The 15927-nt window shown below is 56.0% G+C and overlaps 2 protein-coding genes across 3 annotated transcripts in view; one reads left to right on the forward strand and one right to left on the reverse strand.

The window, feature by feature from the left end:
• BPHL (biphenyl hydrolase like) overlaps positions 1–1790 on the forward strand; it is a 37207-nt gene extending 35417 nt beyond the window's left edge. Inside the window, exon 7 of one of the 2 annotated variants that reach the window (XM_081143629.1) lies at positions 1213–1790. In XM_081143629.1, coding sequence (XP_080999755.1) covers positions 1213–1300 — 88 coding nt within the window. In that variant the 3' untranslated portion in view covers positions 1301–1790. The remainder of the gene's footprint in view (positions 1–1212) is intronic. The other variant, XM_081143630.1, reaches the window with a different exon arrangement.
• Positions 1791–2543: 753 nt separating this feature from the next.
• On the reverse strand, positions 2544–6643 carry LOC308560074 (tubulin beta-2B chain-like). The gene is made up of 4 exons (XM_081143628.1): positions 6446–6643; positions 5066–5174; positions 4614–4724; positions 2544–3764 (listed from the first exon to the last, which is right to left on the reverse strand). The coding sequence occupies exons 1-4, from the start codon at positions 6500–6502 to the stop codon at positions 2704–2706; spliced, it is 1338 nt and encodes a 445-aa protein (XP_080999754.1). The 5' UTR covers positions 6503–6643; the 3' UTR covers positions 2544–2703.
• Between the last annotated feature and the right edge of the window lie 9284 nt (positions 6644–15927).

Here is a 15927-nt window from a genome sequence, read left to right on the forward strand (position 1 = left end):
CACACATTGGAGGGTGCAGTTTAGCCCAGACACGCCCTTCTCTGACCTTTCAGCATCTTAAAAGTTGGACTTTTCTGTCTCCTAAAAACAGAGGCTTTGAGCATCCCTACAAGCCCTGTTTCTTGTGTAGGGCAACTGGGATCCTGCCTTTGGGGTTGGTGAGGCTTGCCCTTCTTTAATGAACAGCACTACAACTGAGTTTGGAATGTCCTAGTTAACTATAAAGGGCCTTAACATTCCTAAGAGCCTCTGGAAGATGCTGAGAGCATAGCCTATCCTTTCAAGTAAATGCCCTTGGTTATCTCTATACCCCAGCCCACCCCATGTGGTTGAGGTCTGAGGACAGGTCTGTTCCCCAGCACTTTCCCAGGTTCTCCCAGTACTCACTGAGATCCTGAGCGCTCTGGCCCCAGGTGGGGAAAGGCCAGAGAATCAGGCAATGTGGTAACTGGCATTTTGCCCCAATATAGTCCTTTTAATGTCCCAACTGTCAGAGCATCTCAAACTTGTGCTTCTATCCTAGAAGCTTTCATTCATTTAAAACTTACTTCTGTACTTTTACAGCCAATAAATAAAATGTAGAACTCAGAGAAGGCTGCCATTATTAAAGAAATTGCCAACCAGCCACGTTTGACCACAACCCTGTTGAAATGAAGGAGCCGTAGGAGACGCAGTGACAGCTCAGAAGAGGTTGCTGGTGCAGGCCACGCCGCCCGCAGCCCGAGGAGCACTCCCACCCTCTCTAGTGGCTTGTGTTTAGTTCAGTTCTCCAAGACGACAGGTGATTTGGAACCGTGAACGACACTCTGGTGGTGGCTGAGTTGATCTGGGTCTTGCCCTGTTCTCATCCAGTGGATTCCGGACACTCTGTGTCGTATCGTCTTCCCAACCTTGTTAAAATCAGCCTTATTCAAATGGACTCTAGGTAACCATCAAATCCTGCGTCCCACTTAGTCAGGGTCTGTTAACCGCCTGTTTCGTGATGCAATTCCTGGTGCGCGAGTGCTGTCACTGTCAGCTCAGCCTCCAGGTCAGCGGCACTCCAGGCTCCCTCAGTCGTCAGGAGCATCTGTACTGTGGACTGTGTACCTTACGTCTCCTCCCCAGTAGTTAGGAGAAAACTGTGGCAGGTTTTCGCTGTAGATTTCCAGGTAATGTGGGAGGGTGAGGTTTTTGGTGCTGTGCCATTAATCATAAGCTTTTACTCTTCAGGCTGCATCTGATGCCAGAAGGCAAACACAACCTCCACTTACGTTTTGCAAATGAATTCAACAAGTTAGCAGAAGACTTCTTGCAATGAAAGTGTCCCCGAGAACACGGGACCTGGGATTCTCCTCGTGGGCTTCAGCCTGTGGCTGCCTCTGAAACCTGCCTCACTCACACCTCCACGCCCCTCCACCCAAGCCTCCTGCGCCTCCCTCCACTGCTCCTAACCCAGTGGGAAGGAGACACTAAGCACATCCTCCAGCTCTAACAGCTACAAGAATTAAATCTCATTTCTTAGCATTAAGTTGTGAATTTCTACCATTGTCTTAAAAAATAAGTTCCTATTGTGATTTACATCATTTGCAAATAAATCTTAGATGAGCATTGGCGGTGCTCCTGACTGCTATTTTGGGCACCTTGAACTCATACTGTACCTTTTATCTGACAGGTACAAGCAGTCACTGGTCTTTTTTGTTGTATGTATCACTTTGTACAAAGGAAGCAAACAGAAGGAAGTCCTTGCCCAAGGTCCTCATCGTTACTGCATTCCTAGAATACTTTGGGCCAATAAAAATGAAAAAATATTTCTTTTTATCTCCTTACTAAAAGAACTATTACTTAAAACATTAAGTACAAATTCTATTTTGTTAAAATAACTAAACCCAGAAACATATTCAAGAAGTATCTAGTGAAAGAATAAAAACAGAGAAACCGCACTATTTTGGACACATGCTTTTTAATCAGTATAGTGTGTATCTTACTTTTTAGAGGAGTTCCACACGATTCCATCAACAGTGAATTTCTGAGACAGGCGGAACAGCACCAGAGATGCGCCAGGAGAGAGCGCGCCCGCCGCGCCACTCGGGAGGGGGCGCCCGCGCGCAGGTGACCCCGCTCCGGAGGGGGGCGCCCAGGTGACCCAGCTCCAGAAGGCGGCGCCCGCGCTCAGGTGACCCCGCTCGCGCTCAGGCGATCCCGCGCCGGAAGGGGGGCGCCCAGGTGACCCTGCTCCAGAAGGCGGCGCCCGCGCGCAGGTGACCCCGCTCCGGAGGGGGCGCCCGCGCGCAGGTGACCCCGTCCAGAAGGCGGCGCCCGCGCGCAGGTAACCCCGCTCCGGAGGGGGCGCCCACGCGCAGGTGACCCCGTCCAGAAGGCGGCGCCCGCGCGCAGGTGACCCCGCTCCGGAGGGGGCGCCCACGCGCAGGTGACCCCGTCCAGAAGGCGGCGCCCGCGCGCAGGCGACCCCGTCCAGAAGGCGGCGCCCGCGCGCAGGTGACCCCGTCCAGAAGGCGGCGCCCGCGCGCAGGTGACCCCGTCCAGAAGGCGGCGCCCGCGCGCAGGTGACCCCGCTCCGGAGGGGGCGCCCACGCGCAGGTGACTCCGTCCAGAAGGCGGCGCCCGCGCGCAGGTGACCCCGCTCCGGAGGGGGCGCCCGCGCGCAGGCGACCCCGTCCAGAAGGCGGCGCCCGCGCCCAGGCCGCCCCTCCGAGCGCGCGCTCAGGCCTCGTCCTCGCCCTCCTCCTCCTCGAACTCGCCCTGCTCGTCGGCAGTGGCGTCCTGGTACTGCTGGTACTCGGACACCAGGTCGTTCATGTTGCTCTCGGCCTCGGTGAACTCCATCTCGTCCATGCCCTCGCCCGTGTACCAGTGCAGGAAGGCCTTGCGCCGGAACATGGCGGTGAACTGCTCCGAGATGCGCTTGAACAGCTCCTGGATGGCCGTGCTGTTGCCGATGAAGGTGGCCGACATCTTGAGCCCGCGCGGCGGGATGTCGCACACGGCCGTCTTCACGTTGTTGGGGATCCACTCCACGAAGTAGCTGCTGTTCTTGTTCTGCACGTTGAGCATCTGCTCGTCCACCTCCTTCATGGACATGCGGCCGCGGAAGATGGCGGCCACCGTCAGGTAGCGGCCGTGGCGCGGGTCGCACGCGGCCATCATGTTCTTGGAGTCGAACATCTGCTGCGTGAGCTCGGGCACGGTGAGCGCGCGGTACTGCTGGCTGCCGCGGCTGGTGAGCGGCGCGAAGCCGGGCATGAAGAAGTGCAGGCGCGGGAAGGGCACCATGTTCACCGCCAGCTTGCGCAGGTCGGCGTTGAGCTGGCCCGGGAAGCGCAGGCAGGTGGTGACGCCGCTCATGGTGGCCGAGACCAGGTGGTTGAGGTCGCCGTAGGTGGGCGTGGTCAGCTTGAGCGTGCGGAAGCAGATGTCGTAGAGCGCCTCGTTGTCGATGCAGTAGGTCTCGTCCGTGTTCTCCACCAGCTGGTGCACCGAGAGCGTGGCGTTGTAGGGCTCCACCACCGTGTCGGACACCTTGGGCGAGGGCATCACGCTGAAGGTGTTCATGATGCGGTCAGGGTACTCCTCGCGGATCTTGCTGATGAGCAGCGTGCCCATGCCCGAGCCGGTGCCGCCGCCCAGCGAGTGCGTCAGCTGGAAGCCCTGCAGGCAGTCGCAGCTCTCCGACTCCTTGCGCACCACGTCCAGGACCGAGTCCACCAGCTCGGCGCCCTCCGTGTAGTGGCCCTTGGCCCAGTTGTTCCCGGCCCCGCTCTGGCCTGCCGGGGGGAGAGGAGACCATTAGACTCTGGAATTGCGAGTCCTGCCATTCTGAGTCTCAGAGTCTCAGGTTCTTCCCTTTTATGTACCTTTTCTTACCTACCGGAAAACCTTCTGTATCAGTGACCCCGAAAAACACTGGAGATCATAGTAAGTTCAGTTCAAATGGGGTTTTCAGTTGAACAAAATTATCTTAAGTAGAGAGAATTTAAGAATAGACACCATTCTATAAAACCTTAAATTAAGGCCCTGCCTGAGCGGCTTAGTTGGTTGGAGTGTCATCCTGTGCACCAAAAGGTAGCAGGTTTGATTCCCAGTTGGGGTGCATATGGGAGGCAACCAATTGGTGTTTCCCTCTCACATCAATGTCTCTCTAGAAGCAATAAAAACTCATGCTCAGGTGAGGATTAAAAAAAAAAACAACTTAAATTATGTCCCATTACCAGGCAAGGGCAAAGGTGCAGTGAGGTAAGAAGAGAACAGGGGCTCTAAGCAGAGCCCTCACTCCTGGTCATAGCCTGGCCCTTGCTTCTTGAGGTGGCCACGACGGTTCCTCTGAAATGACCAGCAGGCTATTAATCTATTGGAAGCCCTCTCATGGCCCTTCATCCCTTACTCTACACAGGCTGCTCTGGGGTTCGAGGGCTGCCCAGCCCTCTGCAAGCTGACTGTGCTCTCAGAGCTGTCCCAACAGTCACCGCCTGTGGATGAGGTGCAATGAGGCCACCACTCAGGAATGTTTGTGGACAGTGTCCACCTTGGCATTCAGCACTAAAAACACTGATTTCCACAGTGTTTAGAAAGAAGGAGCCTCACTGAGCCAGTTCCCATTGATTGTGAATACATACCAAACACGAAGTTGTCAGGCCTGAAGATCTGGCCGAAGGGTCCGGACCTGACCGAGTCCATCGTGCCCGGCTCCAGGTCCACCAGGATGGCCCGAGGTACGTACTTGTTCCCTGCAGGGAGTAAAAGGGGGACTTAGACCTGTGGTCCGAACGGAGTCAGACAGGTGGTGCTGTCTGCGCCTTTCACAGTGGAAGTCATCACAGAGAATTCCAGCATGTGAGGCAAAAGTACCAGAACAGGGGAGTGTTTCGACTCTAAAGGAGGTAATGAGCGTGTCTAGTCACGGCAAACACGCAGGGGGCCTTGGGGACTGCCGTGTATTTTTTAGCAGTTGACATTTAACATGAATGCAAGAAGCATTTCTCTGTCATCTGTATGTTCCTAGTACAGTGCACCTGCCGCAGTGTGGGAAGCAGGGTTCACAGAGAAGCAAGAATCATTCCGTAATCACCAGCAGCTTCGTTGTAGTACACGTTGATCCTCTCCAGCTGCAAGTCACTGTCTCCATGGTAACTGCCGGTGGGGTCGATCCCATGCTCATCGCTGATGACCTCCCAGAACTGGAAATTGAAAGAACACATGATGGCCTAGCCTCCTAAATTCAGTCAGGAAGGCCCTCTTCTCCCCTGGTGTCCTTGGAGCAGCAGCCATTGTGGCCAGCCGGTTAAGGAGTCCCCCCCCCCCCAGACAGACCAGAGAGCTGTGCACCCCTGTTCCTCCAGCAGAGGCTGCTGAGGGGCCTGGGAATCGGCAGAGCATCGGCCATAGGATGCTGACAGACTGAAGAGCTGGGAGGGCCCCGAGGACGAGGGTGGGCACAGCAGCTCTCCCGGGGGAGCTGGGAGGCTGGCACCCCAGGCAGGGCTGATGTCGCAGCATCCCAGCTGACGGAGGGGTCCTCGCAGGACCCACACCCAGTTGGATCCCACCCCGTGGCTGCCTTGGGAGTGTCTCCTGGCACAAACCCACCCCGCCCTCCCAGCAGCGCAGTTTTATGCCCCTGACACCCACACTGGCCTCTGGCCACTGCGCGCAGCGGGGGATGGGTGGGGAAGGGCAGGCAGGAGCCTGGGGCAGCACTGGGGCAGTGGATGGAGCTGGCCCTGGGGGGGTGCAGGCTCCTTTGTGAACTGGCAGCAGGAAAGGGGCGGGAGACAGGGTGGGCAACATGGCGGTTCTGACAGACCTGCCCTTGTTCAGGCGCGGCCCACACCCACCCCCAGCCTCCTGCCTCGCCCACCGCAGAGGCCACTGCAGCCCCCACAGGGGGCCTGCTGCCTGGGCGCCGGGAGCCAGGCGGGCGCTGTGTGCAAAGCGTCACATCTAAGGGGTGCTCTAAGGAGATTTTCCAGCATCTCCGTGTCCCAACAAGCAGTCTGAGTAACATCTGTCACCTCAATGACACTGCATTTTTCTCATTCAAACTACAGACAAAAATATCCAAATTAAATTCCACGAGGCCACTGGATTAATATGGCCGCAGCCTCTATCCAAATTTCAGAGGCTCATGCACCAAAAAAATGCCAGCTACAAGCAGCTGGCTGGTGGGCGAGGAAATTCAAAGGCCTCGTTTAATGGCACAGGGGCAGGTGGCGCGGCTTCCGGAGCCCGAGGCGGCCGCGCCGAAAATGCGCCACTGGGGCGGGCGGGCACCCCCGGGACCCGCTGCCACCCCCGCCCCGAACCCTTGGGACCCGCTGCCCTCCCCAAGCCCGAACCCTTGGGACCCGCTGCCCTCCCCAAGCCCGAACCCTTGGGACCCGCTGCTACCCCCGGCCCGCAGCCGCGGGGCCCACGGCGCCCTCCCGGCCCTTCTCGGGGGCGCGCCCACCTTGGCGCCGATCTGGTTGCCGCACTGGCCCGCCTGGATGTGCACGATCTCGCGCATGGTGCCGGCTGCGGAGCGGGTGGCGGCGCTGGACCTGGGGACTGGGAGCGCGGCGGCGGGGACCCGAGCGCGGAAAGCGCCGCCGCGCCCCCGCTCGGCCTTTTATGCGGGCGCCCGGCGGCGGCGCTGACGTAACGGGGCGGCGCGCGGACTGCGGCACCGCGAGGGGGAGCCGGGGCGCGGTGCGAGGTGCGGGCGGCCGCCGGGCCCGCCGCCCCTGCCGCCCTCCCGCCTCGGGGTGGGGAGCCCCGGGTCCGCACTGGGGCCCGCGGCGGCTCGCCGAGGTTTCCGCGTCCTGGGCAGGGCCCCGGACGCCGGTACTTTGTCTTTCTGTCCCGGGTGGGAGTTCCGCGGGTAGGAGCCCAGGGGGCCTGCGCGCGGGGAGGGGTCCCGGCGGAACCAAGGGCCGGCCGCCGGCCTCCAGAGCGGCGGGCGCGGGGCGCGGGGCGCGGGGCGCGGGGCGCGGTCGTGTCTGCTTTGGTTGGGTCTTGGTTCCTCGTGAAGGCCCCTTAAAGGTGGGAAGTTATGCGCGTGTGTCAGAGGGAAGGAGGGGCTGCTGAACAGAGCGGCCGCGCCCCGCAGCCCTGGCGGCGCGGCCGCGAACCCGGGAACCGAAAGGCTCGAGCGCTCGGACTTCATGGATTCCACAGGCGAGGAGGTGTAAGACGCTCCACTACGGATTCCGCATGTTAATTACATATTTGGGGTATATTTTGAAATTAACGTCCCCTGTTTCTGTGACCACCCTCTAGCCGAGTGGCTGCTAGAGATGCCTAGTGCCCTGTGGGGCTCGCGCTGTGTCCCTGTGGGTCAGCACTGTCCCAGGGCAGGCCGCTACTGTCCCCTGTCCCGCTCAGCAAGGGGGCTGACGGGCCCTGTCGCCACAAAGCCAGTAAACAAAGGCCCCTGCGCTCCTTCTGCAGTGAGAAGGCCCAGGTGAGTTTTAAAGGCGTGGTTAGGGTGAGGTAAGGCCCAACCTCGATCCTTCTCGAACAGCATCTTCACAGTGCGCCAGGCGCGCAGGGACCTGGGCCAGCTTTTGTCTCTCAGCACATCCCCTTTTCTTCCGTGGGGCCAGTTTCTCTGACTATAAAATGTTGATAATTATAGGAACCCTACGGCCAGCTTTGTGAGCAGGAAAGGAGCAGCTCTTTATGAAAGCAGGTCGAGTTTCTGGAGCAAAAATGCCCCATAAAACCCAAGGTGATGCCATCATAAATACTAAGCCTAGTTGTCATGTTACTACTAGTGAGCATGTGTGTGGGGGGGCAAACCATGGCTTCACACCCCTGTTTTAGGAAGCTGGTCCTTTGGGGTGCCCCGAGCACACAGGCAGGCACCTGCAGCCTCCTCTCGGGGTAGGATGGGTTCCCCTCCCCGTATGGCTGGGGCCCCAGGACATCCTATCCCACGGGCCCTGTCACCAGGTTCCTAGGGTTGGGTCTCCAGCTGCGCTCACTTTTGTCATAAGCTCCCACATTTTGGGCTCTTCACAGCCAGCTGGAATCTGCCAGAGCCTCTCCAGAGATGGCCCTGCTCCAGCTAACTTCACTCATTACACAGCTCCACAAAGACTTTCTGGAGGTAATTGCCTCTTGGCCTTTGTTTCATTCACAGTAGGAATTTGGGGCCCAAGAGGAACAGATGATTAAGACCAGGAATGGATGCTATTGGGGGGTGAGGACTCTAACAGGTGGGCATCTCCCTACCTGGGGAGGTGTAGATCACCCTTGTGCACTGTGCCCACTTGGCTGCATCCTGACTGGGTCATTAAGCAAGTCGCTTAACCTCAGAGCCTCTCGTATCTGGAATTTGGAAACCTGTTTCTATGGTGTTGTGAAGATGACACAGTGTCTGTGACCTGGTCCTTTAGTGGACATGCAGTCAGCAAGTGACAACATGGCTTACAGCAGGGCCCAGGTGCCCGAGGACTACCTGCTCTGTGAATTACTAGCAGCAAAGGTTCTTCCCAAGGCTGCCTCCTCCTGCCACCCAGTAGACACCCCAGCCTGCTTACTTGTTTGCCCTTGCCTCCCCCAACACCTGCTCCTGGTGTCAGAGAAGTATGATAGGCAGTTAGACATGAGCAGAGCAAGACCAATGGGCCAGGTACAGAAGTCACCAAGGCAGAAAGCCCTGGGAGCCTGGCAACAGGCAAATTTGGAAACACCAGGACCTTGCCCCAGGGTTACGCTTCCTCCCCCAGCATATCGCTGGTCATGCAGTTTAGACCCCCTGACATATATCGTATCTCTGATCATGAGGTTCAGACCCTCCCCTGACCTTTCCTGCCCCAGCATGTTGCTACTCATGTGGTAGACCCCCTTTGAGGAGGAACTAGGGGCCGAAGAGTGGCCTCATGGGACTCCCATGTGGGCCCTTGCAGGACCACTCCCTTAAGCCTTAATCACTAAGAGAACATCTAGGCCTCAGCTGTGTTTCAGCTCCAGGCCCAGAAAAGCAGCAAAACCAGACAGTGATGCCTAGGCTGACATCACCAGCTGCATTGACTAACCCTTAGCCCTGGAGCCAACCAATCAGTGGAGACCACAACCCTGAAAGACACACCTGGAAAGCTGGTGGATATTCTTTGAGACCCTCCCCTGGGACCTCCAGATGAATACCCTCAAATCTCAAATCTGAGGGCTCAGGGCCGCTCTCCCTCCGGGGAGCACACCAGAGCTGCGCCTTTCCCCTCCCCCTTTTCTTTCCCCCAGGTGCGTTACCTTTACCTCTCTCTTTCCTAAGCTCCAAGGGCCCATCTTTGGCCTCTAACTTCTTTCCTGAGCCCACGCCCAGCTGCCTCACTTTTCCTACCTCTGTGACTTTCTAAATGAACTTCCCCTTGTAAGTTTGGGTCTTGGCTCCTAATTTTTTCTTAGCCAGAACTCAAGTACTGAGATTGCTGAACCAGGTCCAATCGCCGGTGACATTCTGGTGCTGGTTTGCCACCAACAGAAGCACACAAGCAGACTTAAACGATGCCCTCCCAGCCTAAGGTGACCCCTGCTCCCCTCCGGCCAGCCACCGGCATCGTACCCAGTGCTATTCTGCACGGCACGTGCAGATTACAGCAAGAGGAAATGGGGCTTCCCTTCCCCGGAATGGGCTTCTGATGAGCTCTGGGAAGTTTCCCCCACTCTCCATGTTCCCCTTTGTGTCTAAAAAGGAGCCACGCTCTGGCTGTATTGGGCCGGTGAGGGGGAGCGGAGCAAACGTCCTGCCACATGCCGTCTCCTGCTTTGGAACTGTTCTCACCAGCAGGGTTTGAGCCACCCTTACCCTGAAGGTACTTTGGGGTGATGGTGACAGAGTTCGGACTGCAGAGGGCGGGTGTGAGTGCCGTGGAAGCCCCAGAGCCTCCCACAGAGGGCTTGGGCCTCACCTGGAGCTCTGCCTGCCGTCAGTGAGAGGTTCTAGTGGAAGTGTCCCCTGAAACGGGCGTTTTGATGCTGACCATCACTGTTAATCTGAGCTGTCTCTAAAACGACGGTGTGATCCTGTTGAAATGTACGTACGTAGTTGCGGGTACAGAACTTTTTTTTTTTTAATCCTCACCTGAGGATATTTTTTCCCATTGATTTTTTGAGAGCGTGGAAGAGGGAGCGAGAGGGAGATCTATGTGACCAAAACACATTAATTGGTTGCCTCCTGCAGGAGCCCCAACGGGGGCTCGGGATCGAACCTGCAACTGAGGTACATGCCCTTGACCGGGAATTGAACCCGGGACCCTTTGGTCTGCAGGTCAGTGCTCTAACCATTGAGCAAACTGGCCAGGGTTGGGTCCCGAAATTTTGAGGACGACAGTTTCCTCTGCAGAATAATGAAAACCAAAGAACTATCTCAGAAATAAAACTGCCTCAGCTCTTCTGGGACAGCCGCCCATCCTAGTGACTGTGCCTCGCGGGAGGCCCAGCGCATGAGGAGCCCGGCTTCTTTCCCGTGGAACCCGCCTGACAGCCCTGCCTGCCCTGCGAGCCACACCTTCAGGCTTTTAATAAACACACCTCTTGGTGAAGGCGGAGGAATTTTACCTACCGCATTTAAGGTACTCCTCTTTTTAAAAGACCGCCTAAGTATAAACAGTGTGAACTCCAATATAATTTACTCTGAAAATGTCATCTGCACCAAAGTTTATAACTTTTTGCACAAGAAAATAATCATTTGGAATAAATATGTTTCTCAGCCACCTTCTGGAATGGTTCATGTCCTCCTATGTGTTATTTTTACCAGAACTATTGATCTAGACATTCAAAATTGAAAATATATATTTGAGTATAATATGCACATACATTACATATACATATATTTTATTGTGCTAAGAGCATGTATTTTATATATACACATTTTGATTAAAAACTAGAAAATTTAGAAAATACTAAGGAACACAAGTGTGCCCTCCCACTCTCCAGGCATGTTTCTGACTGTTCTTGTTTGGTGTATTAACTGCCTTTGTTCCTTTTCACGGGTTCAGGTATTTTTGTTTGTTCCTTTTTAATATAAGTTCAATTACTTTTGCCTTGAACATTAAGAAGGTAAAAACACCTTATTTTATGATGCCATTACTTAAATAAGACAGGATCTTACAAATTCTCAAATACAAGTAATCTCTGAACTGCTGCCATTTTCCTGTAGTCTGGGGAGCCTGGGCCGTACGGGATTCCCTAGGCACACTCCCCAGCTTCACTGGCCAAGGCTGTTCACTGACCGGAATAAGTTCCCCCCACTCAGCCCCCCCACGGTCCCTGAGTGGCTAAGAGCACAGACAGAGTTGATGCAAATTGTGACTATGCCACTGGCTAGCTCTGTGACCCAGGGCAAATTACTTAACCTCTCTGTGCCTCTACTGGCTCATGGGTAAAGGGGCAATGATAGTAGTGCCTGCCTCCTGCCACTGGCAAAGGGTCCAGCACTTAGATTGCCCCTGACAGTGGTAAGGGCCATGTGCACTTCAGCCAACGCAATCGGTCCTTCTCTCCTCCTCCCTCCTCCCTCCCCCTCCTCTCTCTTCCCTCCCTCCCTCTCTCCTCCCTCCCTCCCCTCTCCCCCTCCCTTCCCCTCCCCCTCCCTCTCTCCTCCCTCCCTCCCCTCTCCCCCTCCCTTCCCCTCCCCCTCCCTCCCCCTCCCTTCCCCCCTCCCCCTCCCTCCCCCTCCCTTACCCCCTCCTTCCCCCTCCCCCTCCCTCCCCCTCCCTCTCTCCTCCCTCCCTCCCCTCTCCCCCCTCCCTTCCCCTCCCCCTCCCTCCCCCTCCCTCCCCCTCCCTTACCCCCTCCTTCCCCCTCCCCCTCCCTCCCCCTCCCCCCTCCCCCCTCCTCCCTCCTCTCCTCCCTCCCCCCTCCTCCCTCCCCCTCTTCCCTCCCCCTCCTCTCCTCCCTCCCCCTCCCCCCTCCCTCCCCCCTTCCTCCCCCTTCCTCTCTCGCCCCTCCTCTCTCCTCCCTCCCTCCTTCCCCCTCCCTCCCTCCCCCCTCCCCTCCCTCCCCCCTCCCCCTCCCCCTCCCTCCCCCCTCCCCCTCCCCCCTCCTCCCTCCTCTCTTCCCTCCTCCCTCCCCCTCCTCCTCCCTCCCCCTCCCCCCTCCCCCCTCCTCCCTCCTCTCCTCCCTCCCCCCTCCTCCCTCCCCCTCCTCCCTCCCCCTCCTCTCCTCCCTCCCCCCTCCTCCCTCCCCCTCCTCCCTCCCCCTCCTCTCCTCCCTCCCCCTCCCCCCTCCCTCCCCCTTCCTCCCTCGCCCCTCCTCTCTCCTCCCTCCCTCCTTCCCCCCCTCCCCCCCTCCCCCCCAGTTTTACCGCCCGCCATCCTGTCACCGCCCCTCACCAGGCTCCGCCCTTCCTCGGTGCCCCCCAAGGTCCTAGCCTGCGCCCTCCCCCGCCCACGCACGGGAGCATCAGCCCGCACCCCAAGCTCGCGGAGGCCTGTGGGGAACGCGCCCCGACGACCCCCTGCCCTCGGCGTCGGCCGCGGGAAGGTCCAGCCCAGGCCCTCGCTGTGCGGCCGGGGGCCTTCAGAGGAGCCCCACGTTGTTGCTCCTCGTGGTCTCCGCCTGTTGCCCATCGAAACCCCAGAAGCACTGGTCTGTGTGAAAACGCTGCTCCTTACTACCAGTTACTATTCCTGCTTCCTCGTCCTGTGACACAGGCGTCCTTTCAAACATGCGGGGCGCTGACTTTGTCACATTTAGTATATGATTTCACCAGGTTTTGTTGAACACACACCATCTAATGCTCGTGCAACATGCTGCCAATATTATTTTGTTTCTCTTAATTAGAAGGAATATCTGCTGCTTCCACGACTTATCAGCAAGGCCAAGACCCGGGACACATAGGACTTCCGAGTTTCCAAGGCCTGAAGAAGAGGTCTGAGGTGAGGGATACAACCCCAAAATATGAAAAGAAAACTGCAATACTAAATTTAATAAATGTTCAAGTACATGTCTATAGAACATATAATGTCCATTAGTCAAATACAACTTAATTTTTAGATCATAACATATAAATTATAATTAATGTAAAAGTTTTACAAAATAGAAGTGTAAATATTTATCACAGGAGTAAGAGTACCTTGGACCTTCAAAGCTCTTAAACTGGCTTCATCCATCCCTCACAATCAGTATCATTTTCTGGATACAAGGAAATAATTAGAATTTTTTGGTTTTTGATAACTGGAAGAAAGGAGATTAAAGAGTATGGAGATAAATTGTTGGAAAGGCATCATCTGAGAGAGGCTTACAGAGCTGTGAATGTTGAAAGAGGAAAGGGAGGAGCCAGTTGGCACAGGACGCCTTGGAGAAAAATGGGGGGGGGTGAGGTCTTGGATCAGTCATTTCCCCTCAGGGGCCAGCAGGGGGCCACTGGCCAAGGACAGCTCGTGCGTGTGTGTGTGTGTGTGTGGGGGGGGGGGGGGGGGGAAGAAGGGCGAGGGGGGCCTTTGGGTGAATTACAGGATAGAGAAGCAATTACACCCAGATATTTCTGTGTACTGGGTGTTTCAGAGTCAAATTTTTGTTAACTCGTGGAATACTTGTATACTGTGGGGATTCACAGATGGCTTTTAAGGTTGGGTAATTTTGTAATTAATGAGGTACATGGATCCGGATGACATACTCATATCAACGTTGGAGAAATGAAGCGGGAAACAGGGCAGAGGCTCAGGCGGTGCGTAGTGGGGGTGCAGGCTGCGTGTGGGACGGGCGAGGGAGGACCGAGGCCCAGCAAGACCCAGAGCTGAGTCAACCAGCGAGCCGTCAGGTCTGACCAGGGATCAATGCCGGGATCAGCACCTTCTGTCAGGCCTCAGCCTGGGCTAAAAGAAAGGGATGAGAAAGAGCCACGAGGAAGCCAGGAAGCACCCGTGCGATGTAGGTTAGAGCAGGACCTCTGCCCTGCAGGCTGGCCGTGGGAAACCGTGGGCCGCGCAGACCAGCCTAACACAGAATTGCCCCTGCAGCTGCAGATTTAACTCACAGAACTGGAACTAGTCCTAGGTGAGATTGTAAGGTGGTTAGATTTCCTTTTTTATTCTTTTTCCCACTTCTTGCTACTCTTCCCCCAATGTGAGCACATGGGCTTTACCCCCTTATGAAAATCTGTAAAGGAAGTACTTGAATACCAGTCAGGGAGGCCTTATTCTCATGTAAGTGTATTAGCTCTTCCAAGAATATCCACATAGGGCCCTACACTTCTGTGCTCAAGAGGGTCCTGAAAATCATATATTCTAAAATTAAAAGATATAACAAAATAACCTATCTCGGTCACGCCTGCACAATTCCTGATGAGAGTCACGTGGTCCACCTGGACCACCGTCCTTACAGTGCTCACTGCAGCAGCCACAGTTCCCCGTCAGGGCAGGTGGTCTACACAGGTTATTTTATTTCCTCTTCATAATAACCCTCTGCAGTAAGCACGATTACCACCATTTTCTGGAAACAGATGCTAATGCTCAGAGAAATTACAATGCCTGCCCAAGGCCATACGACTAGTAAGTAGAAAAACCACTTACTCTATGAACTCAGGGTCAGATGTTGGAACAAGATCTCCCTCAAACCATGTTCTTTCCACTTCCCAAGCTGTCCCTTGGTGGGCAGGAGTACAGCTCCAAGACCCACCTGGCATTTGTTCAATCAAATGCCAATCTAGGTGTTGATGTGAAGGGATTTCACTGATGTAATTAAGGCCCCAAATTAGTTGACCCTGAAACAGAGATAACCTGGGTGGGCTTCCTAATCACATGAGCCTTTAAAGCAGAGAGTCTTCTCCAGCTGGTGGCAGAAGAGAGCACCTGAGTGTCAAAGCGTAGAGATGGTCTCCCACTGGCCCCAAAAGGGCAGCTGTCGTGCTTGGAGAGGGCCTGCAGCAGGGGACCACAGGGAGCCAATGGTCAGCAGCCAGCAAGCAAACTGCAGACCCACGGCTGGGGAACCGGGTTGTGCCAACTGCCTGAGGCACGTGGACAGGCCCTGCACCCGGGTGAGGCAGCTCGGACGGACAGATAACTCGCCACATCACATCCCTGACCATGAAAACTGGGATAGTTGCGAGGTTTAAATCCACTGAGTGTATGTGACCTGTTACGCAGGATAGAAAACTACACCAGCCCGCCACCTCCTCCTCGCTGAGCGGCTTTGGTCAGCGCCCAGAAGCAGATCTGAGACGAGGACTGAGTGGAGGCTTGTCGGGGCCGGGTCCCAGGAAGCAGCAGGAGGGGGTGGGGAACAGGTGGGAGAGGGAGGAAGCCCGCAGGCTGCACAGGCGAGGGGCTGCTGCTGTGGGCACGGGGCTCCCCGGTGGGGCTGCAGGACCCGTCCTCCTGAAAGCCGGGGAGCTGCCTGTTTAGCCTCCGCCTGTCCTTGAGCGGTCCTCCCATCAAAGGGCAGGGGTTCTGGGAAGAATGTCAAGGGACACGGGCAGGTCCAGCAGTGTCCGCTGCAGTACGTTTATTCGGATCTCTCCACGTCCACGGCACGTGCCCTCCAGACCCTGGCTCTGTCGCTGCTGCTGTCTGCCCTCCCCTTACTTCTGAGATACCTGCCCCGCTAAACGTTTCCAGCCCTTCCTGGACCACCCCTCACGTCTCCCCACAAAACAAGAGTCTGAGTCAGTTATAATCTAGGGAGGCACCGGATTCAGAACTAGTCAGGCTGTACTTTTTTCTTGCTTTTTAAAAGTATTTCTTTTCTTTTTAACCCTCACCCTAGGATATTTTTTCCAGTATTTTTTCAGAGAGAGTGGGAAAGAGAGAGAGAAACATTGATGTGAGAGAGACACATCGACTGGCTGTCTCCCACACACACCCCAACCAGGGCCAAGCCTGCAACCAAGGTGTGTGCCCTTGGCTGGAATCGAACCCAGGACCCTTCCAACTGTGGGCCGACACTCTAACCACTGAGCCAAACCAGCCAGGGCAAAAATATTTTTTACTTTTCAACTACAGTTGA

Source organism: Miniopterus schreibersii, assembly GCF_964146895.1.
Source record: "Miniopterus schreibersii genome assembly, chromosome: 8".
In the NCBI taxonomy this organism is placed as follows: Eukaryota; Metazoa; Chordata; class Mammalia; order Chiroptera; family Miniopteridae; genus Miniopterus; species Miniopterus schreibersii.